Source organism: Ceratocystis lukuohia (assembly GCF_044167205.1).
Source record: "Ceratocystis lukuohia strain C4212 chromosome Unknown Supercontig2_pilon, whole genome shotgun sequence".
Taxonomy (NCBI): Eukaryota; Fungi; Ascomycota; class Sordariomycetes; order Microascales; family Ceratocystidaceae; genus Ceratocystis; species Ceratocystis lukuohia.
Window position 1 is genome coordinate 1,415,484 of NW_027263521.1, and position 24,182 is coordinate 1,439,665.

Below are 24,182 nucleotides of genomic sequence, written 5' to 3' on the forward strand. Positions count from 1 at the left end.
GTGTAGCCATGTCTCGCTCAATGCCAACTATGCATCGCATCAGATGTCAGCAAAATCCGGCACCGCAGACATAGCTTTTAATACGTTCATAGATATGAAGAATGAAACCTTGCATGCACATCCGCCCGCAAATTAATACACCTCCAGTCCTACCTCAATAATAAACCACCCCCATCTATACATGCCTCCCTGTCGACCCACCCATTGTGTTTCTTCTCCTCCGGTCATGTCCTGACTCCGTAGTCCCCACAATTGCCTTCAGTGCCTGAGCCAGCCCATTGCTATCGTAACGTAGAGTACCCTCCGTTTTGCCCTGGCGTCCATAGAGTCGGATGGTCTCAATTCCCATACATGCCAGCTGCTGCCGGTCCACTTTGGGCGACGACGGGCAGTCCAGGTAGATCAGGTGTGTGACAAACTGGCTATACAGATCGTCGCCAATCTGGAGCCCTGGCCTCATTGATTGGCCGCACGCCTCAGCAACAGTTCGGACGAAGTCCACCGCTGTATAGGGATTGCTTGAGGGCCCCACCTCCCGGTCAACTGTTGCATTCAGAATTAGGACCTTGTTCCGAATGTCTGACCGGGAGAGTGCATGGCCCACTCCCTTGAGCACCAAACTGGGAATAATGGACGTGAACAACGAGCCAATGCTAAAGATTACAGTCCCACACCCCGCAAGCGCATCCAAAACACGAGGGTTTACTGAGATGCGGATTTCTTGGCCGTATGGGTTGATATACCACAGGCGCTGGATCCGTGCTGGCAAGTCCTCCTCGTGCTCCTTGGAGAATGCAATCGCCGCTTTTCGAAGAGCCGGCAGCGAGCCTGGAAGGTTGGCGTCCTCAGCCTCGGCCTCTTCCTCGTGGGCGGCTGTCTCTTCCTGAACCGGAGCCATTCCATTGTTGGGCGTCAAGGGATCCTCGTCATCCCCAGCCTGGCATGTTAAGGTGATGGCAGTCGGCTCGCCAGGATGGGAAATATTATTTTGGCCCACTATGACGCTTCCGTCGGCAAGACCCGCAGCAATGTGGTGGGCAAAATTGGTGTTTAGCGCGGGCACTACATCCACACTGGCAGGCACTGAGCATATTGACGAGAGCAGATAAATAGCCGCCTCAAAACTACCCGTGAAAAGTCTCGCGCCCGTAAGGAAAATGTTTCCCAGGCTGGCGCTGCCAAAGTCGAACCGGCTTGAGGGACGCGTGCGTTTAATAGCCTCAAAATTGAAGCTATTGAGAATGGACCGTATCAGCTGCAGCTTTGGGGTTGATATGCCCAGCCAGGCAGGATGGCTTCCGTCAAGAAACTTGTCCCATTCATGGCCAGCGGCAACAGAGTCTGAAACCAGCCTATGGTTGAACAGGGCTTTGAGAGCACTATTTTCCGCGCTGCCGTTGTCAGGAATTAGCCGGACGAGGCGAGAGCGAACATCGCCAATACCTAGGATGCTAGCGTTAGAAGGAAATTACTTTGCAAGAATTCCAGTGCAGTTAGCTAGTGAACCCACCAGGCCCGCCAAAGACGCGAATGATCTCGCTACTGCTCCCTCCGTTGTCTGAAATGGGGAGCACATAAGTCAAGGCAGCTTTATTAGCCTGTCTCACGTCCTCAAACACGTCAACAAGTGTGTTGGCCGCACTGCCCCCTGAGAAGATGACGATGCCTGTGGGCGGCGGCAGGTTTAGCTGTTGTTGGGGCAGAGACGGTGCAGTTTTGTGGGAGTCAGCCACAACTTCCCTACCAGAAGAGAGAGAGCCGGGCAAGGAAGCAGGAGCGAGAGTCTGCGTGCTATCATCGAAATCAGCAAATCTCAGCTGGGTTGAGTTGTCCCCTGGTGGGGCTACTATGCTTGCGTCGTGCATAAAGAGTGAAGAGTGGCTCGCCAAGCTTGCGTTGTTAGTGGCTGGTTGACAGACGAATCAAGACAGGTAAATGATCTCTCGACGTTGATTGATGGCTTGGTTGCAAAGTGTGGCTTGAAGAATACCAAGTACATATGAAAAGAGAACAATGGAAAAGAAAAGAAGGTATCAACTAGACAGGCTGTTGTTCGCGAATTTCAAGAAAAAAAAAAAAATTTCATGTATATTTACAACAAAAAAAGCAACTACCAGTCTATCTTGCGCTACCCCTCCCTCTCCCTGTTATTCTGTTCTTTCCCCCGTTGAAATAACACATGTCACAAGTATTTAGTTGAAAAAAAAAGAAAAATATATATTAGAAAGCAAAGAAGGCGGAGCCATTAGCGTGTTACGATAACCCTCGTGTTTCGCTAACCTAACCCTATTATAGCCGAGATCTGCAAAAGGTCCAACCCCCCCTTCTTAGTCTATATTGACTGACCCTTGCTCGGCCGCCCAGAGCTTATACTGGTCTATGCCAATAAGCCCCATGAGAATCATCTTTTCAAACGTGCCGAGGTCATCTGCTCTTGTATTGTTGGTCAAGACCTGGGGTATCATAAAGTGGTTGACCACTACGTGTCTCTCTCGCGACCACTCTTTAACAAACGACTCAACGTCCCGCGCTTCCCAGAGAGCGGCCGAAACAGTAATGTGCGTGAGCTGCTTCTTTCCCGCTACGGACAAGTTAAAACTCATAGGATCCCGGAGCAGGCGAACCACCTGTGCAAACAAAAACACGATATTGAACGTGCGTTGTGCCGATTCTACAAACATCCATTTCCTCCAAAACTTCTCTTCCGTATCTACGGGGAATGTGGTCCACAACGGATCGATCTGGACCGACTCGCTGATTAGCCCGTCTCTAATCATCATGTTTAGAAGGTCCATTGCAGACTGCTCCAGTACCGGCACAGCCTCGTCCACGGCCATCATCATGTTGATATCGCTGTCGGAGGCGCAAATAATGCTATAGAGCAGTAGTGCCTGCACCTTTGCCAGCACTTCGATCTGCGTGGAGGCTGGCACTAGGCTCTTTACGATACAGTGCAATCTCGAGCGGATTGTGCGGAGGATCACGGTCGAATTGGACTCGTTCTTAGCCATGTACAGTGCGCACGATGACATAGCGTCTTCCATTATACGCGGCATAGAGCCAGCGTAAAGCTGTGAGTGACACCATGGAGTTTCCATAGTGAGGACCATGGTGCGCGGCGAGTCCCGGATCTTTTGGTGTGCATAAGCCAGCCTCGTGTAGAGCATTTCACACGGTCGTTCGTCCGGACGCCAACGTATTGGCATGGATATAACGGCCGGTACTTGATACGGACTTGATGAGGGCGATGTGTCTTGTTCGGAGGGTGGGAATGAAGATGATTCAGAATCTTTGAAGCGGGTTCCGGTTGTCATATGGCTTGCCACAAAGGACTCAATTTCATCCATGTTGAAAAGACACTCATTGGGAAAGTCTTGTAACGAAGCGTTTTTAGTCATGGAATCTAGCATGGCTACATCAGCTTCACTCAGGCCAGCTTCTATAGACTCGCTAGAGGCCTGGGCGGTAGCCGCTGAACGTGCAGGTATAGAAAGAGGTGCAGATGCGGATGTAGGCACAGATACGGGTGCCGGCGTCAATGGCTTTACGCCACTCTTGTTTAGCGAGTCTATATATTGTGCATAGTCGCGAGTTTTCAGATCAAAACTATCCAAGCGTATTGGTGACTGCAAAGTCTGGACGACCTGTGGCGTTCGGTCGCCATACATAGGAGGATTGTCGTTGGTCTTGTAGTTGGCCCCGCCATCCAAGAACGTCGACGTGGCGGGCAGAGGAGCCGCCGAGTTCCTGTACAAAGACTGCTGTAGATCCGGGCGTGAAGAAGAGCCTGCTGTAGAGGCAGAGTCTGCTGCAGCGACAGACGACGGTGTTGTGTTCGGTTTTAGGTGGGTAGGGAGGCTCTTGGCTAGCGACTGCGGCTCAGGCGATTGGGTCTTGCGAGCTGGCTTCCCAACATAGACACATTCAAAATCGCGTAAGTTACATCTCGAGCAACGTGGTACTCCTAGATCGCAGCGGCGTTTAGCTTTAACACAGGCTGCGCAGGACTTGCGCCGTGGTGGTGGGTTCCCCCGCTCGATAGACGAGTTACTGCGCATTGGGTCTTAATTCGTATTTCCGTCGAGTTTATAGACGTGAACGTGTCTAGTAGGCGATGGGGGGAGGGGGTTCTTTGATTCCCAAGGCAGATATAGCAGAGTTAAGAGAGGTAGAGAGAATCAAGTTGTCTATCAACCAAACCAATGGATATAATAATGATGGTAGAACTGTCGACTATAAATAAGGGAGCTATCGAAACAGTCCATCTTGTACTCTTTATGTTTTGTATATCTGTATTTCCAACCAGGAGGGCAAATATCTTCATTTGATAGAATTAACACCGGGTTTAGTAAATCTTGTCGCATCCTCTAAGCATAATACGTTGAATTCTTCACCCAACAAGGAAGGAGCTTAGGCGTGGAATTCCGCCGGCGTAAGCTTAAGCCAACGAAACACCGAGTGGCAGGTGTGGACACTCGGCATCACCTGTCAGAAGCGGCTGTATTACATACTCGCTATGATCGCGGCTAAAAAATCCTACGAAAATTACCGCTCGAGAGCAACGCTTTGTTGCATCACTGATTAATCCTTAACTCCATCTGCTTCACATCGGACAAACTTTAAGCCAAAGGAATGATATATTGGGTCAAGTATAAGCGAAGCACGAAAAAGGAAACATACCCTAGATACAACCAGTAAATGAACAACAGAGATATAAACAGCCCGGAGACCTGTCCGGCGCCATGCAAAATAAACAAAAAATAGAGCTAAACCCAAAATAAGACCACGCAAAAGAATATAAGAACGACAAGCTATAGTAAGTACTCTGCCATTTAAAACATGCCACCAGGAAGTCCACCAGGCATCGTACGAAACTCATCGACTGGCTCTCTAGAATTCGATGGATACTCGGGGCTCATAGGAGTAGGAGGGAAGTAGGGAGTGATCATGGGCTCTTCTTCCTTGCGACCCATAATCCCGCCCATCATGTTCCGTCGGCGAGGGTTTATAGGAGGCAGTGGGGGTGCGGCTGGCGACGAAGTCTGGATCCGAAGCTTATTATTAGACCCTGACGTCGACCGCGACCGAGACTGGCCCTCGGGCAAAGTGACAGTAGGTACACGCGAGCTGGAAGACACAAACGTTGGCTCTGAAATCTCCTTCTTGCTAACACGACGTCTCATCGACTCATCAAGACGCAGTGGTGAAGCTGGAGTAGCCGGTGTTACTTCGCCAATACGACCATGGGTGGTCATAGCGGTACTATGATCGCCTGGAGAATTAGCGCGGCTACCATACATTCCCTGAGGGGGGGGCACTTGTGGTCTGCCTCCATTGGTATAGCTTCCGGCAGAGCGCATAGTAGGACGTGCCATGCGGCTACTGCTACTAGCATCTGAGTTACTGCGGTCTCTCTCAATATCGGAAGAAGCACGAGAGCTTATGCTTTGGCCCATTTCGCCAGAATCGCGAGGGTAATACGAAACAGGAGGCCGGCTGGGATTCCGTGTCCGTCCAGGCGACTGGGGCTCGCTTTGCAAGTGGCGCTGCATCTCGCGGCGGGCCTGACGGAATTGCTTCAAGCCAGGGTGAAGAGAGGGTCCCTCATCCTCAGAGGACCGGTGGTCAATGGCAGGTGAAGGCAGCGCCGTCTCGGCCTCCTCAAAGTTGAACCGACTAGGGCTTGGTGTAGCGCTAATAGGGTTGCTAATGTTGAGCATTTTTATGCTTTTGCGTTCTCTAAGAGAACCCTTGCTGGTCCTGCTAGCAACATCCTTGCGGATGGAAGGCGAGGCAGGCCGTGAGCCATCTCCGTCCATGTTCAAAGAGTTGAGCTTCTCACGAACAATGCGTGCCCGGTCCGCTAATTGGTTGGCGAATTCATCAGTAGTTGTTTGAGGAGTGGCAGTTCCCGAGACAAAATTCTCGATAGGCTCCTCCGCAAGAGGGCTAACCTGGGCCAAAGGCTCGTTCGATGGTTCATCATCATACACTGAAGATACGCTGCTATCGTTTCTCAGGTGAGCGCGAACCATTCCACTAAGCCCAGAGCCACCAGGGGTATTAGCCGAGGCCTCTGAGATGGGAGAAATAGGGTCAAACCGGTTGGCGGCAGTATTGACGACAAGAGGCATAGAAGGAAGAGGTGGGTTGTCTCTCAATGCCGGATGATCGCTGTGGTCAACAAATGATCGCCGTGAAGGTGCAGTGCTAGCAACAGAAGGCGACCGAGTTCTATCAAACTCGGGCTCATCTGCTTCCAAAAAAGTCAACCTATTAGGGTCGAGTTTGCCTGGAACGCGGCCAGCTGGTGGAATTCTGCGCATGATACCATCAGTACCATCGGCTGTGGTAGACTCGGAGTGGCTAGATGACCTGATAGAGCCTGTTTCGGACTGGGCGGGCGTAAAGCGGCCTTGTTTTAGTTGCAGCTGGCGCTGGGCATAGCGAGACTCATCATAGGTTTGGCCGGGTTTTGTTGCTTTGACCTCACCAGCATCGCTCATGGGGGGACTGAGAGGTGGGACGGCACCAAAAGGGGGTTTCAGTTCATCTGACTTGGTGTTATCGAGAGGCGGGTGCACAGAGCTGCCACTAGTGGAACGAGCTTTGAGATTAGGAGCACTGGATTTGGCCAAGAGCCTCCGATCAGGGCCAACGCCGCGGTCGATCAGCATGTTACCAATAGGGTGCTCAGTTGTTCGTGGTCCAAATCTTCGCGCAAGAGTGTCCATTCGATTCAGCGACGAGTTTTGGTGATCGTGAAGCTCTTGGTTTAATGATTGTTCGTACAGTCTGCGAGTGCGAGCTACTGACTTCTCGGCGGTGGATTGGGCTTGGGGTTGGGCTTGAGACTGAGACTCGGGCTGGGATTGAGTGTGTGAGACTGACGGGGCTGGTGGTGCAGATGTAGTGGTCTGTACGTCTGTTGGTGAGTCTGACAAGAGAGATGTAGCTGTTGTTGACGTTGACATTGTCAAAGACGGGATAGAAGACATAGTATTGGATGACATAGTTGGCGAGTTGACAGAGCGCTTGCGAACAAAGCTGGGAGGCGACGGTGGCCTTTGTTCTTCAGGCTCTGTGACTAATGTGTCGTATTGGGAATCAGTTTGCTCTTGCATCAAGCGCTCTTTTTCTTGGATTTTCCAGCGCTGAAAAGCAGACATAGAGACATCGTCCTCGTACAGGGCCTTGCCCATAGTTCCTGAGGGCGAAATCTTGTAGATCTTCTGACGTCCACCGAACAAGTTGTTTCCATCGACGGGTTTCCCTCTGTTCATTATGGATTCACCATCATCTGAAGATTGGTATTCGCCCATCCGCGCGAATTGCCGTGAGCGGATGGACTCAACCTCGGCAATATCGCCCAAGCCACCACCCAGCATAAAGTCCATGCCTCTAGAGGCGCGGTTGGAAAAAAGAACGCTATCATCGCTTGCCTTGCCGATTTTAGTGTTGGGATCGTCCTGCTCACGAAGCATGGAAAATCTGGCGGAGAGGCCGGTCATAAGCAGACTGGTACGGAAATCATCCTGTGAGGGGAGCGCGTTGTCGAGGTCCAACTCCTCAACTTTAGGCTCCTCGATGCTCTTTTTCCCTTTGCCGAATAGTTTGAAGCCTGACGGAGACGGCATGGGCTCTTCTGATGAAACTTTAGGCAAGGACATTGTTGGCAACTCCTTGTCCTTGCCTTTACGCTTAGTTCTGAACCGGTTCATTTTGGCGTGGGTATATATCTAGGTAAAAAAGAAAGAAAAAAAAACTTGAAGTTGTCAGCCAAATGAAGCAAGAATGAAGGAAAAGACAAGAAATTTGACGAAGCCTGGAAAGGGGTAATTCAGTTCACAGGAGGTCGATAATATGGCAGGTGTCATAGTTCGCTAACATTCATGGGGCGGGTGCGGGCATTCTGAGAAACAGCATTGCAGACCAGCCAATAGAAGAAACGTCACATCGTCCTCGCCAGGGAGAAGATCATACATGCCGGCATGGAGGCTGTCCCAGAGATGATGCAGCATTGGACAAAAAATAAAGCACCATGAGACGTTTGACACATACCAATGGGGGTTTTTCTATCTCGGGCAGGAAAAAAAAAAATGACACTTACATTGCTTTTTGGTACTTGAAAGCCGATATGCTTGTACACTCCAGGTGTAAGAAGCAGTATGGTATGTGGCACTGATCAGCGCGTGATCTTCGCACAAGGCAGGTTCAAGAAGCACAGGTCAAGACCTCCTGGGGTTTAGCTCAACGACAGAGAGAGAATGCAATGATGATGGCGTAAAGAGAGAATTCAAATATACTGAGATGAAAGGCGAAGGAATTAAAGGAAAGAATGTTGTGCGGAGGGGCACGATGGAAGAGCAATGACGAATGTCGCCACAGGGTGAAGATGCGTCTGTAAAACGAAAGCTTGAGGGATGTATGCGAACAGAGTTTAAAGAGGCTCTATGGTGTCGATAGGTGCAATGCAGCGTAGGCTTGTGACATGAACCAGATGTGCCAAAGAGTAACAAAACACTTTGGGGAGAGGAGCCGGTGGGTGTAGATGCAGAACTAAACGGCGTAATACAGAGAAGTGCAGACGTAGCGAAACATATGCAGGCTGCAATGGTGCGAAATGGTAGCTGGATGTCTGAAACAGCGCTTTTGTATCGCGAAATGCTGTTTATATGAAGCAACAAGACATGTAGGCTGGCGCAATGCAGGAAGCTTGTCTTCGTTTCGGTTCGTATTGGACGATGAGAGATCTGTCGCGAGGTGGAAAGCTTATGCGGATATTGGTGTTTGTGGCAAGTCAGCGAATTAGTTATCGAGATAAGGGCCAAAAAACGAAACGAATGTAGTCGCAGGCAGAATGAAGGGAAATGAGCGAATGGAAGAAAAAAGAAGGACAAATAAAACTTGGACCGGAGGATCGGGAACAGGAAAAAAAAAAAAGATGAACAAGAGCTAAAAAGGAGCAGCAGATGAAGGAGTGAGTTGAAGGCGGAATTTAAATGAGCGGACAAGAGGCATATAGGTCGAAGCAGACAGGCAGACTTTTGGCAGCTCTCAAGGGCGACGATGGATTTTTCGCAGAGGGAAGACGAGAAGTCGTGGAAGAAGTCAAAGCAATGGTGCTTTCTGGCTAGAAAACGAATGGAAATGCGATGAAGATATTGAAGGCAGAAAGCCAAGTCAGAAGGAAGAAATGAGAGAAAAACAAGAGCGAGGGAAAGGAAAGCTAGCGCAATAAGGAGGGTACGGTCCGAAGCAGGGTTCAGGCTGGCTCAGCAGGGACCAAGTTGATGGCAATAGGAGAGCGAGGAAAGTGAGGGTGGGAAGACCCGGTGATTAAATCCCTGGCTGATTTATCGCTTTTTTTTCTGAGTCAAATTTGGAGGGCAAGGCCAGCTAGACGAACAAGAGTCCGGGGGGAAAGAGTGAGGATTTGCTCAATGGCAAGGCAACGAATTTAGGGGTGAGCTGGCCTGGGCGAGACTAGCAACAGCAACAACAACAACAACAACAAGCCGGGCCAAACCCAGACGCCCCATTCACAGAATACACACAGAATACACAAAACATAGTGTGAACTCTGTATGTACAGCGCACGATAGTGCCGCAGCCAGCATACAACACATTGCACAGCAAGCCACTTCTATGTCTTTTTGTATATTCTACGTGTTGCTCTTGGGTCTGGCTTCCTCTGGCCAGGGGTAGCAGGTTAAAGTGGATATGCAAGGGGTCAAAAGAGCGGTACAAAACTACATGTGCACATGTGCCACAGTGGTGACAAAAGTGACAAAGAACAAACTTGGGAGGGGGGACATTTAAACCCTTACAAAAACAAGTAGGCGGTGATGGACGTGGGTATGCAAATCATGGCAATTAATTCAATATTCACTATGAACGCATACACCATACAAAGGAAAACCCACAACTGAGCAACCAAGGCCTCGGCCTAATGAGACCCGGAGGCCAATTTCTTTTTTTCCGTGAGACCTAAAGAGCTCTCTCCCTCTCCCTCGGTCAGAGTTTTCTTGCTTGAGCCAAGATGGATGGTAACTTCTGTGTTGTGCACTTTCCTTTTTGGAGAATAGACTGTGCCTACCTACCTACCTACCAACCCTTTTTTTTTTTTTTTTTGTTCCTTCCTTTTTTTTTTCCGCCGTGCAGAGCCCAACACCCAGCCCAGCCAAAGTAGAATAGGGAGCCTTGTCGTTAGTTCAAGGGCAACTAATGGTCTTATCTTTAGTCCCTGCTTTGTTGCCCACCCAGTATCTTTCGTCTTAACTACGTATAAAACAAGCAAGAGCATCAGCATTGTTTGCAGTAATTACAAGGTGGCTTACTTGTGTGCTGTTGCAAGATTTGTGCGTTTTCTTGGTCCCTCCGTTCATTGGTGCACCCACTGCAGGCTGTTTTTCCCCAGCCTTCTTGCTGGATTTCTTCCTAACACGCAGACGCCTTCGTTTGTTTGCTTGCGGCGCAAGTACTTGCTCAAAAAGCAAGATCCCCGCCCAACTTCAAACATCTGCCCTTGTTCTTTCCTTTTTTGTTCCTTCCTGGAGTCTTGTTTGCTCCTCCTTTTTATGACGGCACAGGAGCTTGATGTGTGGGTGGTGGAAGATGTGCAAATGTAGCCCCAAGTCAGACATAAGCCGTGGTAAACAAACACCTTTTGCTTTCTTTTTCCCCCTCCTCTTCCTTTTTGCCAGGTGCCACACCCTCACGTCCTCCGCTAACGTTTGCCAGCTCCAAACGTAGCTGAGCCTTTTCCGCACAACTAAGAGGCAGGTTGAGGGGCTTCTTGCATCTGGTGGTGTGATGGCTTGGGCTTTCAACCCCTCTCTTAATCAGATTCTGGCGCTGATTGGCTTGGGCTTCTGGCTGGCCGGTTCTTATTGAATAGCCAGAGACTGCCTGCTCCCCCTTGTCCCATGCGACATGGCCCCTTGGAGTCTTTCTTTCCCTCGTTCTTGTGCCTGTACAGACCAAAGTCAAAGCCCCTCCTTCCCCTTCTTTGACGCGTAGAGACAGAAGTGGAGCCCCCTGTGGGCCATCCCAAAACAGGCATAGTCAGGGCCAAATGTCAATAGTGGCTTCAACTGGGAAGCTTGTGTTACAGGGAGAGCCCCAGTTGGGCTTGTGCACAATTTTTCATGCTTCTCTGGCAATGCCAGAGATGAAAAGGCTGGATGAGCGGTCGGCTTTGGTAGGAAGGCACGAAATCTGAGATCCAACAGATAGATGGCTGCTTCCTTCTTTACTTGTGGGTTGTGGGTTGTGGGTTGTCTTATTTGCGCCTCTTTCCATTTGGGGGTATCTGTCTGACTAATATCGAGCCTCTACTTGAAACAAATCCTTTTTCATGCACAAGTGAGGTAATCTTCTTCTCTTCCTCTTTCTCCTCGTTATCTACACAGCAGGGCCATGATTCAGTCCCCCTTGGCTGTGCATGGATGGATTAGACAGCCTTTTCCGTTTATGCCCTTTTTTCTTTTTCATTTTTCGTTTTTGCTTTTGTTTTGTTCTTTCTTCTTCCCCTCATCTCGCCATCCTAATGCAGGGCAGTGGTGGCCGTCTTGCAATATGCTCAGCTCAATGCACTGTAATGGCGATCCTCCACAAAAGGAACGGTCAACGCCTGCCTGGGTGGTGTGGTGGAGGTCCAAATGAAATACGACAAGTGACACACTAAGACGTCGGAAACCGCTTCTTTTTCGAGGCTAGAGCTTAAGGATCACAAAGAGATGAACCGTCCCTACCGCAGGAACGCCTGCCCTTTTTCTGCCTTTGCCTTAGCCCTTGCTTGGTCTCCCTTTTGCCCTCAGGCCCCTCCAGCTGCTTGGTTCCTGTTCTCTCGCTCTAATTGTAGTTGTACCCTGAAAATGGGCTATCTCGCGTCCGAATATCCCCTGACATGGCTAATTACAGTTTGAGCCTAAGAGGCATATTACTACCGAATGCATCACTTCGAAAACAATACAGTTTTTCATCGCCTGCCTGCCGTTTTCCGAGACCCCACAGACTTTTATGCTATGCCTACTTACTCTTTACGACCTGGCACAATTCCTGTCTCAACTCTCTACACTGTAACTCCCAACGAATTGCCCTGTCCCTGACAAGGACAGGCTTCCCATTCGGTATGCAAGCACTGGAGCGGACAATGGAACCCTTCTATTCCCATGCACTATTGCAGCACTACCACGCACCATAACGGCTAATCAGGGGCCCTGACACATTTGGGTTTTTTACTTCTTGCACCTCACCTTCCCAAGGAATTAAATTTAGGTAAACTCGAGAGCAAGGCCTGTTCTGTTCTTGGCTTCAGTTTCTTCAGTCTGCTTTTGGCACATGTATATCTATCTCCATTACTGATTTTTATGTTATGGTATACCATATCTCGGCCGGACAGGATTGCTGGGGAAGTTCCTTGGGCTTGGAGAGGGGTTAAAGTTGCTCGGAAATAGGATTGACGTATGTTGATTTCGGTTCATGAGTTTTTTAGCTTTATTTTGGGGTTGAGATTGGCTAGTACAGAGGCTACCACGAAGAATATTCTATGATCTGCTCACTGCCAAGGGACAGACGAACTTTGTCCCCTTCTTCGAGGAACTGAAAGCCAGTCATTCTTTTACAAGAACTCCCCCTTAATGGGTCGCCGCAAACTGTTCTCTTTCCCATGCTCCCACATTCCTAGGATGTCGTCTTCTGCAACACCATACTGCACATGGGTATCTTTTGCTGGGCCTTTGTTTAGTAAACCAGCAAGAGTGTTACCACCAATATTTGCTGATGTGTCTCCTAAGGGTATTCCATTCTTGGTCAGAGTCTTGAATGACACTGCTAATTCCAGTGGACTCATGGAGGTTTCACGGCCCAAATTCCACCAGTTTAAAAGAAGCGGCAGAATCGCCAGAGGACCCAAGATACTGACAATGGCAGCGGGCACTAATGCCATGTGGTTGATGACGTAGATGACGTCGTTGCGCTCAGATGTGTAACTTAGATTTTGTTGAATCGACATCCGTGTGCCGTAGTCTAATGACAGGCGGAAAGCCAGCTCCCGGAAGTGATTGAGGATGTCCTCAGTGGGGCTATTGAATGCGTTGCCGATAATCCAATTCGGATCATTGCCGTTGCTTTGGCCAAGCGGCACATACTTTTCTCCGATGTGGTATGTGAAGCATAGCGGTCCGGTGCAATCGGATGTGGTGTAGGGGAAGGTGAAAGTACTTCGTGCGGTTGTCCCGTACGTCACTTTTCCGTAGGAAGAAAGGCCTGAGGAGCCATAAGAGGCATCAAAAGACTCTAATTGCCTGTTTGTTTTTTGCCTAGTTAGAGGCGAGTGTCCCGGAGAGGGAAACCTCAGGATAAACATAGAATTAGTGTACAGATGTACTTACAGACGCTCAACGACGGTGTCGTCGCGGTAGGACGATGCTTGAAAGCTGACGTTGCGACCATTGACGTTCAGCTTGTAGCGCATCCGGCTAAGATACAACTGGCATAGGTCTGTGATCAGGTGACCCGCAGGTTTGATTGTTGGCCGCCGGGTGACGTTCATAAATACAGAAGAGAAGTTGCCTAAACGGGCAATGCTGAAATCGACGGAGAGAGTCGTTAGGTTGCCTGTGCCCTTGCCCGAATCATATATGGTCATGTTGTATGGCGTTAGCGTCTGATTGCAGACGATATCAAAGCCAAAGCCATCGACTGCGTTCATTGAGCAATTTGTACACGGTTGGGTGGTGTTGGCAAAGGCCATTGGCATGCGTTGTTGTATTTGCGAAGCTACGGCTGTGAAGTTGTCGGACGGTGCGGGGATGGGAGACCGGCTCAGGCCAAAGTATCCAAGCATAGTCTGGCCAACTGGGGCTTCGATACTGCCAGAGACTGGGACAATTATAGAGTTGATATCAAGGACTCTTTGAACGAGCGGGCCTCTGAGAAGGGTTGCGATTCCGACAGCAAGACAGACTGATAGTGGTGTTAGCAACAAGCTAGGTGGGGTGTTTTTGAGAGATGAAAGCCGGAGGTTAGCTCCGAAACTCTACTCACCTAAGCCGGGGACGATAGCCCGTCTTTTGATTAGGCTTTTGATCCCACCAAGAGGCCCTTGGCAAGCCAGCCAGTTGTAGTGAAGGTTCACCAACTATATCCATCACTCATTAGTGGTGGCTATGACAATGCGAAAACCTAGACGTACCTGTGTTCCGGCCAAAGCCTGGGTCCAGTAATATACAGTGCCTGCCTCAGCCATAGCAAAAGCCAGGGCAGTGTTGGCCACAGTCGACGTGTATGCTAGAATAACAGATGGCTGCAGACTGCTATTGCCATACTTTGAGACTGACTGCCCATTGACATTCAGGACAACACACAGAGCGACAATTGTGCAGCTCAGACTGATGCCAATGCTCAGTATGGCCCAGATGGGGAACGAACGGAAGACACCTGGTCGCCACGGTGTCCGGGTGACTTCAGATATTGACACGGGCTCTCGCAGTTGTGCCATCGGGCTGGCTGCCCGGCCAGCGTCTTGTGCATCGTTCAGAGTCGTCATGGAGTCGGACAGCGCTCCACGATCCATATTGGGTGTCGACCCGCGATTTAGCTCAACTTCGCGGCCAAAATGAAGGACTTCTGTTTCATTATCAGCCCTGGGCCGTTGATACAGAGGTGCAGAAGACATTGGGGGGGAGGGACATTTAGTATTCCAGGAAGAAAAAAGCAACAGGCACAGAGAAAGATAGAGAGAAGAATGGGCGTGACAAGCAAGAATAGAAGATATTTAACACGCTGGAGTCAACTGAGCGTCTATATAGGTCTACTTAAACTAGCAGACGAGCCATAGTTGGCTGGAAGTGCCTCATTGCACACATGCACATTGTAGGAGTCAACCTTGCCAGTTGCATTGTTAGAAATTTGCACTGTAGTATCCTGACATGTGTGGGTCGTGGCGTTTGAACCGCCGAGTATCACAGACAGAACTACCTACGAAACACCACATAGTCGTATTTTGCTCTCCAGCCGGGCGATATTGCGTGCATAAGAAACTGCAAGGCCCGTTAGTTACAGCCAATCAGCGATGGCGACTAGTTTGAATGCATGAAGGAAGCGCCTTTTTTTGAGTAGAATAGGGGTGGGGGGGGGGGGGGACTGAGCTTGACGCGAAGCTTAATATGTTGTTGAAGAATTGTTTCTGCCGGGCTTAAAATCAGCGTTATGGGAGTATGACAGCAGCATGTCGATATGGTGTGAAGATGTGTCAAGACTGCTAGGAATTCTTGTAGTGCTACGGGATAGCGGAACCTTGTTTTTTTTTCCAGAGTAACCCAAAGTCACTCTTTTACAAGAGCTCCCGCTTAATGGGCTGCCGCAAACTGCTCCTTTTCCCATGCTCCCACATGCCTAGGATGTTGTCTTCTGCAATGCCGTGCTGCACATGGGTATCTTTTGCTGGGACTTTGTTCAGTACACTAGCAAAAGTGTCACCACCGATATTTGCTGATGTATCTCACAAGCTACCCCGTTCCTAGCTAGGGTCTTGAATGACACAGCTAATTCTAGTGGACTCATAGACGTTTCACGGCCTAGCTTAAAAGCCGCGGCAGAATCGCCAGAGGACCCAAGATACAGACGATGGCAGCACTAATTTCATGTGATTGGTGACATGGACGATATCGCGGCGCTTAGATATGTAGCTTAGATTTTGTTGAACCGACACGACATCCGCGTGCCATAGTCTAACGACAGGCGGAAAGCTAGTTCCCGGAAGTGATTGAGAATGTCGTTAGTGGGGTTATTGCAGGCATCACCAAAAATCCATTTCGAATATCAGATGGTCTGCATGGTTTGATTGTCGGCCGCCGGGTGGCGTTCGTAAATACAGAAGAGGATTTGTCCGAACGGTCAGTGCTGAAATCGATGAAAAGAGTCATCGGAATTATAGTAATGTTGTATGGCGTTGTCATCTGAATGCAGACTATATCAAAGCCAAGGCCATCAACTGCATTCAGTGAGTAGTTTGTACACGGTTGGGTGGTGTTGGTAAAGACCACTGGGATACGTCGCTGTATTTTCGAAGTTACGGCTGTGAAGCTTCCAGACGGTTCAGGGTTGGGAGACGAGCGAGTCTGAAGTATCCAAACATAATATGGCCACCAGGGCTTCAACACTGCCAGAGACTGGGACAATTATAGAGTTGATATCAATGACTCTTTGAGCGAGCGGGCCTCTGAGGAGGGCTGCGATTCTGACAGCAAGACAGGCTGACATCATTGTTAGCAACAAGCTAGGTGGGGTGTTTTTGCGAGATGAAAGCCGGAGGTAGCTCCGAAAGTCTACTCACCTAGGCCAGGGACGATAGCCCGTCTTTTGATTAGGATTTTGATCCCACCAAGCGGCCCTTGGCAAGCCAGCCAGTTGTAGTGAAGGTTCACCAACTATATCCATCACTCATTAGTGGTGGCTATGCCAATGCGAAAACCTCGACGTATCTGTGTTCCGGCCAAAGCCTGGGTCCAGTAATATACAGCGTCTGCCTCAACCATAGCAAAAACCAAGGAGGTGTTGTCCACGGTCGACGTGTACGCCAGAACAACAGATTGCTGACATGGGCCCTCGCAACTCTGCCACTGGGTTACTCGCCCAGCCAGCATCTTGTGAATCGTCCAGAGTCGTCATGGAGTCGGACATCGCTACACGATCTATATTGGGCGTCGACCCGCGACTTAGCTGACCTTCGCGGTCGAAACGAAAAGCGGACCCAGCGGACTGAGCGTCTATAAAGGTCTACTCAAGCTAGCAGATGAGCCATAGTTGGCTGGAAGTGTGTAGTTGTACACACACATTCTCTCGGAGTCCCTTTCCAGTTGCATTGCTAGAGATTTGTGCTGTAGTACTCTGACATGTGTGGGTCATGACGGTTGCTGCTGAGTATCACAGAGCTGGCTACGAAACGCCATATTATCGTATTTTGCTCTCCAGCCAGGCGATATTGCCTGCATGCGATGCCAGGTCCGTTACAGCTAAACAGCGATGGCGACCAGTCTGCCTCTGTTGATATATGAATATGCTTAAGAAAATTTTTGTGTTACGGCGCTCTGTTCGGCAGCTTCATTCTGAAGAAGGGTTATGCCCCCACTTTGCTGACATAACCCTAGCACCAGACTCACGTGACCAACCGGCATGGTGCCCACTGTGCCCAAAGGGATAATGCGTAAGATGTCAGAAGGTGTCAAGCACTCTTTGCTAATGAGGTCATTACCTATTCCTGGCACTGCTAAAGAGGCTGAAACACAGCTACGGCCAAAGCTGCTTTATGCGTCTATTGACAGCGTTGTTCGCAGACTTGGCTAAAAGGGGTGGGGAGAAGAAGGCGGGTGTCAGACTAACTGGCTGAGCTTTAGTGGGGGAGTTGAGTCTGGGGAAAATGTGGAGAAGAAGAATGGACTTGAGGCAAACAGGATACCAAGTCGGAAGCGTCAGATATTAGCTGAAAACAAAGACCGATTGATGCACATGAGGACGAGGACGGGGCTTGTCACCGCGCTCAAAATCTCACGATGCAATCTGCTTATGGGGCTAGGACATGCACCTGCATTGAAGAGGAAGACAAGCAGGTGATGAGGGTCTGGTCACTTTGCGACTGGCTTAACTTATTGCACCTTGTCTCCTTTGCCTCGTCCCTAAGAGGCCTGTCTGTTTTGTCTTATCATGTCTTGTGCTAATAGCAGAGCTGCTTACGGCCCTGAGTCGCGGGACCTTGTCTGGATCCCTTGAGAGACCTGTTTCGCCTTCTTCCCCTCCCGCCCAATCGAATGCGGCCCAATTAAACAAGCCCTTTTTCTTTCTTTTAAATCATGACACCAGACAACGCATAACTTCGTGGACCCTGTCTCTGACTCTTGGGGGAATGGGGGGCGAGAGGGGTGTGTTGCCTGGGCCAAAGGAAAGGGATCGCCATGAAGTCGGAGAATTGCAGAGGTGCAATGCAAGAAACTGGGCGAGCTAAGCGTAGGCAATATAGCAAATGTTGCATGCGCCTGCACTATCAGCCAAAAGCCGACCAAGAGTATCCCACACATATTACATTGACATCAGCCAAATAGCCACAGCGAATCACAGGCTGCCGATAGCACCCAGGACTGAAACCGCCATTTCACTTACACGATTGGATTTAGAAGCTCCTGTGCGTAGCGTCATCCTGATTCTGATATGAGCCGTTTGGGTAACGTGGCTTCCTGGGCTTGGCGATTGGCTAGCTGGATGACTGCATTGATGCGGGGAAACAAGACGGTAAGAAGGAGAAGAATAAGTAGAAGCCATCGGGAATGAAGGGGCAAAAGCAAAATGGGCGAAGAAGAGAGAAGTTGGAGAAGTCTGCTCTCTCTCCCTTCCCTATGCTGGCCTGACCCTGCCTCTGCCTGGATTTCCCTAGCCTAGACCTTGGCTTAACAGAGCCCTTGATCTGGGGAAGGCCGCGGTTATAGGGATGCTCGATGCGAATCTCGAGGGAGTGTGGCCAAAAGGCCCAACCAACAAACCAACAGGGGGGTGGGGGGTTGCTGAGTGCAAGAGGAGAGGGAAAAAGCAAAGGTGTGGGTTTCGGGTATGAGAGATCTGTGTGTGTGCTTGTATGCACCCACACATCCGTTACAACCAACCAATACGCAAGCACATCCATAGCAAGCAGGCATACTCTATGGTTTTTGGCCTAGCGAGGCTGAGATTGGGTTTTTAGCGAACAAGGGTATGAGGACAGCGTTTCAATGTTACGATGCTGCTGTGCACTCGCTGCCCTCCATACGCACAGTACCACTGCATAACTTGGCAGTGCTACAACTTCTGGCTCGCTAGGATGAGGGACAGGGGGCCTGGCAAGGAGCACAACCCTGCCAATGCGTTGGCCCCATGTTAATTGTTAATGCTGTAGTTCTCAAGACTCAAGAGGCGTGTAAGTGGAGGACACAGAGGTCTGTGCTTTGAGGGATGAAAGTCGTACTACAGGGGGACAGGAGACATGGGGCTAGAGACCTAAAGGCGAAGGGGAGAAGGGGGAGAACAAGACATCACGTAGTAGAACAAGACAGAAGATCACCGAAGGTTTGACAAGATGCACTTTTTGTTGTTTTTTATTTTATTTGTTATTTGCTATTGTTTGTTTTTAGAGCTGAGAGATTCGAAATCATGAAGAGGAGATCGAGCAAAGGAAACAAGGCGTGCTGTTGGACAAATAACAAAAGGAAAAAAAAAAGAAAGCGCAGTATGGGTTATCGTGACAGTAACAGAACAAAACAGCAATAAATGACTCGGCGGGGGCCTTCAGTAGCAAATTTAGGCCCTTTCAAAGACCGGGGAGATATCGTAAATCAACGCAACGCAGTAAACCTTAGGAACAACCAGGCAGAATAAAAAAAATGGTGCTGATCCCCATGAAACATAAAAACATACCGTTCGACGCCAACAGTGATCCAAGCTTATTGTCAAGCAGAGGCCTGGCTTTGACTAATCGAGCAAGAGACTCGAGAGAGAAGCTTGCGACAGGAAAACGCACACCTAGAGATGTGCAAGAGTAGAGAAAGAGAGGAACGCAAGGGAAGGAAAGGAAGGAGTCAAGACAGAGGACTAGTAGTCCCTTGGGGTTTTTCTTGCTTAGTTCTCCTGCAGCACAGCCTTGGCTGCATTCTCTGCCCGGCGCATGGCCACCTCGCGATCACGGCGCTCTTTCTCACGGAACGCCTTTTCACGGAGCTCACGCTCGCGACGCTCGGCCGACTTCTTGACTGACAGCCGGTGCGAGAGAAGCTCGCGGCTGAGCGGGGCGCCAATAGTGGGGGGTGACGGGATGTGACGCGGTGTCAGCGAGGCATAGTCAAAGTAGTTGAGGGTAGAGCCGGGCAACGGTGTGGAGAGGCACTCAGTGCAGCCCTCGTGGTGGCAGAGCGAGCAAGTATCACTGATAGCCAGGATGGTGTTGCACCGGCAGCAGCGGTTGTAGTTGTAGCCCATGATGAGTAGTAGACGGTGAGAGTTGGAGGTGAGAAGAGTGAGAGAGGGTGCTAGCAATGGGTGTATTATAAAAATATATAGCTGGTAGGGCCGCTTGTGTATAAAGATGAAGCTCTGGGTGTTTGGTAAGAATATCGTTAAGAGAGATGGCAAAGTAGAAAAAACGTAGAGTAGAGAAACGCAACTTGGCAAGAACGCCAAATTCTCAGGCGGGTGGAGCGGAGAAGCCGCAGACTTTATAGCCGACAAGCCCCAAAAGCCAAGAAGACAAGAAGGAGGGCTAGGTCAACACAAGGGAAAAACAAGGCAGGAGGTTTAGAATCACCGAGCCGAGCTTCTTTCTCTTTTTGTTTTCTCCTTCCACTGCTGCCTTTTTGGCTCTTATTTCTCCGTTATGCTCAAGCAAGTTTTCCCCCCCTCATTCTCAATGTTTTTTTTTTATTATTTTTTATTTCTTCTTCTTCTTCTCTCAAAGCCCGTTCTTTCCTCTTTGTTCCGATTCGTTTCACTCCCCGCCTCTCATCTCATTCGGAATCGCTGGATAAATTCATGTTTAGTTCTTTTTTTTTTAATGTGCAAGGTTTCAGCTGGTTTTTTTTGGTACTTGCTTGTGCTATTTGCATATATTTTGTATGTAATCCGAAATGCACTTGCCGTTCTTCATTCTCCGTTTTCTGCAATTGCCAAGGCCGCCGGCCAAAAGCATCCAATTCACAGCATAAATCTTTCGATTTTGGCTAGTGACCGCCTGACGCAAATGGTTGCTCTCTTCTTTGGTCTTCCGTTTAGCATCTTACGTTTATCCTTGTGTATTAGTTGCCATATTTGATTTTTTGTCCTTTTGATGCGGCTGTATTTTTCCTGTTGTTTACTTGGTCGTTTTCTCACGACCTGCATATTGCTAGCATTAGCCTCTTCCATGTTGCCCTCTTTTTTTGTTTCATTACGTTGTTTTTTCACTCTTGTGCTGCAGTCCAGCATCCTGTCGCCCATTTTCTTTCAGCGTTTTCTCGCTTTGCTGTGCCGGCCGACTCCGGCGTTCCTTCCTCCTCTTGCTCTACATGCCCCACACCCCTTCCCCACCCCTCCTTCATCTTATTCACTTGACTGTCTGTGCTGTGATTCGCTGGACTGTTTTTCTTTTTCTTTTTTTTTTTTTTTTGGTAACGTAAGCTTTCTTCGGGTCTTCTTAGCGTTTTCACCAGACACATACAAGATGCTCACCAACGTTCTTTGCCGATTTCAACTCCCTTGTCCTTGCAGTCTCTTCAATACTGAAGACATTTAATCTAACCGATGAAGAAAATGAAGAAAAGGAAAAAGGAAAAAAAAAAAAAAAAAAAAGCTCACCACATGACCTTGCACCAGCCATAGTGGCGAATTTCCTCTAAACAAAACAGCCAAGCTGAGACCAAAGGCTCACCTGGATGACAGCAACAACGACGACAAGCAGGCGACAAGCAGGCGACAAGAGCCTGCTTCGCCCAAAGCAAAGACATGACAAAGGAAAAATCATCCCTTTTCTCAAAGCTAAAAGCAGAAAGTCGTCACGCATTTTAGCCCCAAAGACAGTCGCACCCCTCCCCCTTCTCGGCTGGTTGATTTGCGCTTGCTGTTATGACCCCCACGGCTATAACGAAGGTCGTATGGCTATTTTACGTTGTACTCTTCACCATGGAAAGTAATATCCACTGTAGTATTATGCATCCGCTTCCCACTCAACTCCATCTCAACTCATCTTAACCTCAGGCCTCGTTCGTGCGTGGGTCTCTAAATTCCTTTCCTTTCTCCCTCCTGCAACTTCACAGCCCTTGAACTTCGTATGAGAAGAAAGGAGGCTCCTCACAACGTGGAGAATGAACTGTCATTGCTGAGCGGGGTATATATTTCGTCTCTTAATCGCTACTGTACTTTTACGTCGCTCTCTTTTTTTTCCTGGGTTCTCGCTGCCTAAGCTGGTCGATTCGGAGAATTTAGGGGCGCATATGCTCGGCCTCACAGACTCGGCCCACTTTTCTCTGTTTCCTTAAGCCGACGAACCCTAACGACGTGGTGCAACTTTGGGTTTGTTTGGAACTTGCTAAAATGAAGGGGCTTAAGATGTTGCAGTCACCAACCGTCGCACATAAACACGATTAGTCCCGCATTTATAGACAACTCAAAATTGTCCATTGAGAGTAACTAGACAGCCAACTAGGCAACCCGGAACTCTGTGGGAACCCCTTTATTTTTATTTTTTATTTTTTATTTTTTATTTTTCATATTTTTTTTCTTAGGACAGAGAATGCTTGGTGTCGCTAGGTTACACAGCTCATCATCTCATCATCACCTTTTCACTTTTCTTTTTTCTTTTTTAGCTCAGTCACTAAATAACTCCTTAAGCAGAGGTACCATAGCTAAGAACCAAAGTAACACCAGTACAGAAAAGATAATTGCATCATTCCCTGCCTGGATATCACCCGTGAATACGACACTGCGCGCGGTAGATTAGCAACTGCCATTCCAGACATGTTGAGACCATTTCCACTCTGTATAAGACTTACCCAAACAGTGACACGCCGTATGTGCGCATTGAGCGCTTAGCTGCTGCTGCCTCCTCACGAGCATTTCTCCGCGTTTGCACGAGGAACTCCTCCATCATAGCATAGTCCTTTGCGTGCTTGGCTTGGATCTGCTCTAGTGCTTTAGCCAGTGCTGCGCAGCCGGTAGGATCAACAGTGTCGCTACTCCCAGTGCTGTCTTTACTGCTGCTAGTGTCGCTATTGTCGTCATCTGCATTGGTGCCACTAGCATTGCTTCTGCGGTCACGGGTGCTGCTGGCTCCATTCGTTTTGATAACGGCCATGGCATCCCACTTCATGATAACGTTGTCGCGGTCGGGCTTTGGGCTGGGTTTGGCATCTTGAGATAAGGACGGTGTAGCAGCCGCGCCAGTCCCAGCCTTGGTCCTAGTGCAGCTATCTCTGCGGCTGCTATTGCTGCCAGAGGCGATATAGCACGGGCTCGTTTTGTCAGGGGCTATGCTGAGCGAGTGCATGTTCGCATCCATGTGGCCATCAATGAGTGTGTAGGGACTCTCTGGTGGCGTTTGTAGAGTGGAAGAGTTAGGTCTGCCGGTGGTATGCATAGCCTTATCTTTGCCCTGAATGTTGGCGAGAACGGGTTTTGAGTCTCGGGGCTAGAAGCAAAAAGAAGAAGGCCAGAGGTTAGTGATCGTGGGAGAGGGGAGAAGGAGAATGGAAAGAACGCACGATGGCCACAGGGGATCTCATGATGGTGTGATCTAGATGCCGGTAGTTGGTATTATAGTGAATCAAAAGATGAATGAGCGTGGACATAGGCGCACGCAGGAGGAGGGAAGCAAAGAAGAGGAAAACTCTTCATATCTTGATTTAAACACCTTTGCCTGTCCAGACTCATGGTTGTTTGGTCCCCAACCAGCCTATATATCTAGTTTGAGGTTCAATTCCACACAGTTCCAAGCAGGCCCAGTTGCTATGTCCCAGAGATCTTGAATGATGAGGAGGTCTTATAATTTCCTTTTTGAGATAGGCCAAGGCAGAAGTGTTAATTATGTTAGATGTATAGAGTAGACAAAAAAAAGAGCTTTAGCAGGATAAACAAAAAGAAGTAGTTGAGATACGAAGCGTAGTTGTCTTGGAGTCAAGGTATAGAATAAGGTTAGGAGGAAGAGAGAGGCATGATGTATAGCTCTGTAGGCATAAGTCCCATGATAGTTTTTGTCCAAGACACAAGCATGCATACTGCTAATGCTTTTTAACCAACTCCCTGAGAGGGTTTCCCTGTCAAACTCTAACCTGACCACCTGTCTCAGTCAGCTCGCTTACAAGCTCTTCATCCATAACCTACTCCAGAGGTGAGATAACACGAGCCACTATATCGATATTGTATGAGCTCAATTGACAGGTCAACGACTACAATCGTATTAGAAGGTAGAAAATCAAGATAAAACAAAGGACTACTGCCCAACACATATGCTTTCGCCCTACCCGGTCCTAAAAAGGATAAAGAACAGAGACACCAAAAACGCCAATGCAATGAATTTCCGCTCAGAGTCCGTAGACTACTTGATAACCCAAAAAAAGAACCCCCAAAAAACTCCCTGAAAACAAAAAGAAGTCCCTAGAAAGAATGTCGCCCCAATGATGCATGGTGTC

The 24,182-nt window shown here is 49.0% G+C and overlaps 5 protein-coding genes across 5 annotated transcripts; all 5 read right to left on the reverse strand.

The window, feature by feature from the left end:
• Window positions 1-175: 175 nt before the first annotated feature.
• Window positions 176-4,058, reverse strand: HOO65_020356 (uncharacterized protein; the record flags this gene model as incomplete). Its single annotated transcript, XM_071006316.1, has 3 exons — window positions 176-1,443; window positions 1,511-1,791; window positions 2,347-4,058. 3 exons carry the CDS (start codon window positions 4,056-4,058, stop codon window positions 176-178), a joined length of 3,261 nt encoding a protein of 1,086 aa, XP_070860994.1.
• A 774-nt stretch (window positions 4,059-4,832) lies between these two features.
• Window positions 4,833-7,721, reverse strand: HOO65_020357 (uncharacterized protein; the record flags this gene model as incomplete). The annotated part of the gene is made up of 1 exon (XM_071000042.1): window positions 4,833-7,721. The coding sequence occupies one exon, from the start codon at window positions 7,719-7,721 to the stop codon at window positions 4,833-4,835; it is 2,889 nt and encodes a 962-aa protein (XP_070860995.1).
• Window positions 7,722-12,625: 4,904 nt separating this feature from the next.
• Window positions 12,626-14,581, reverse strand: HOO65_020358 (uncharacterized protein; the record flags this gene model as incomplete). The annotated part of the gene is made up of 4 exons (XM_071006594.1): window positions 12,626-13,310; window positions 13,398-13,971; window positions 14,053-14,146; window positions 14,201-14,581. The coding sequence occupies 4 exons, from the start codon at window positions 14,579-14,581 to the stop codon at window positions 12,626-12,628; spliced, it is 1,734 nt and encodes a 577-aa protein (XP_070860996.1).
• A 5,066-nt stretch (window positions 14,582-19,647) lies between these two features.
• On the reverse strand, window positions 19,648-20,004 carry HOO65_020359 (uncharacterized protein; the record flags this gene model as incomplete). The annotated part of the gene is made up of 1 exon (XM_071000043.1): window positions 19,648-20,004. One exon carries the CDS (start codon window positions 20,002-20,004, stop codon window positions 19,648-19,650), a length of 357 nt encoding a protein of 118 aa, XP_070860997.1.
• A 2,539-nt stretch (window positions 20,005-22,543) lies between these two features.
• HOO65_020360 (uncharacterized protein) lies at window positions 22,544-23,276 on the reverse strand (the record flags this gene model as incomplete). Its single annotated transcript, XM_071007032.1, has 2 exons — window positions 22,544-23,182; window positions 23,256-23,276. The coding sequence occupies 2 exons, from the start codon at window positions 23,274-23,276 to the stop codon at window positions 22,544-22,546; spliced, it is 660 nt and encodes a 219-aa protein (XP_070860998.1).
• Window positions 23,277-24,182: the final 906 nt, after the last annotated feature.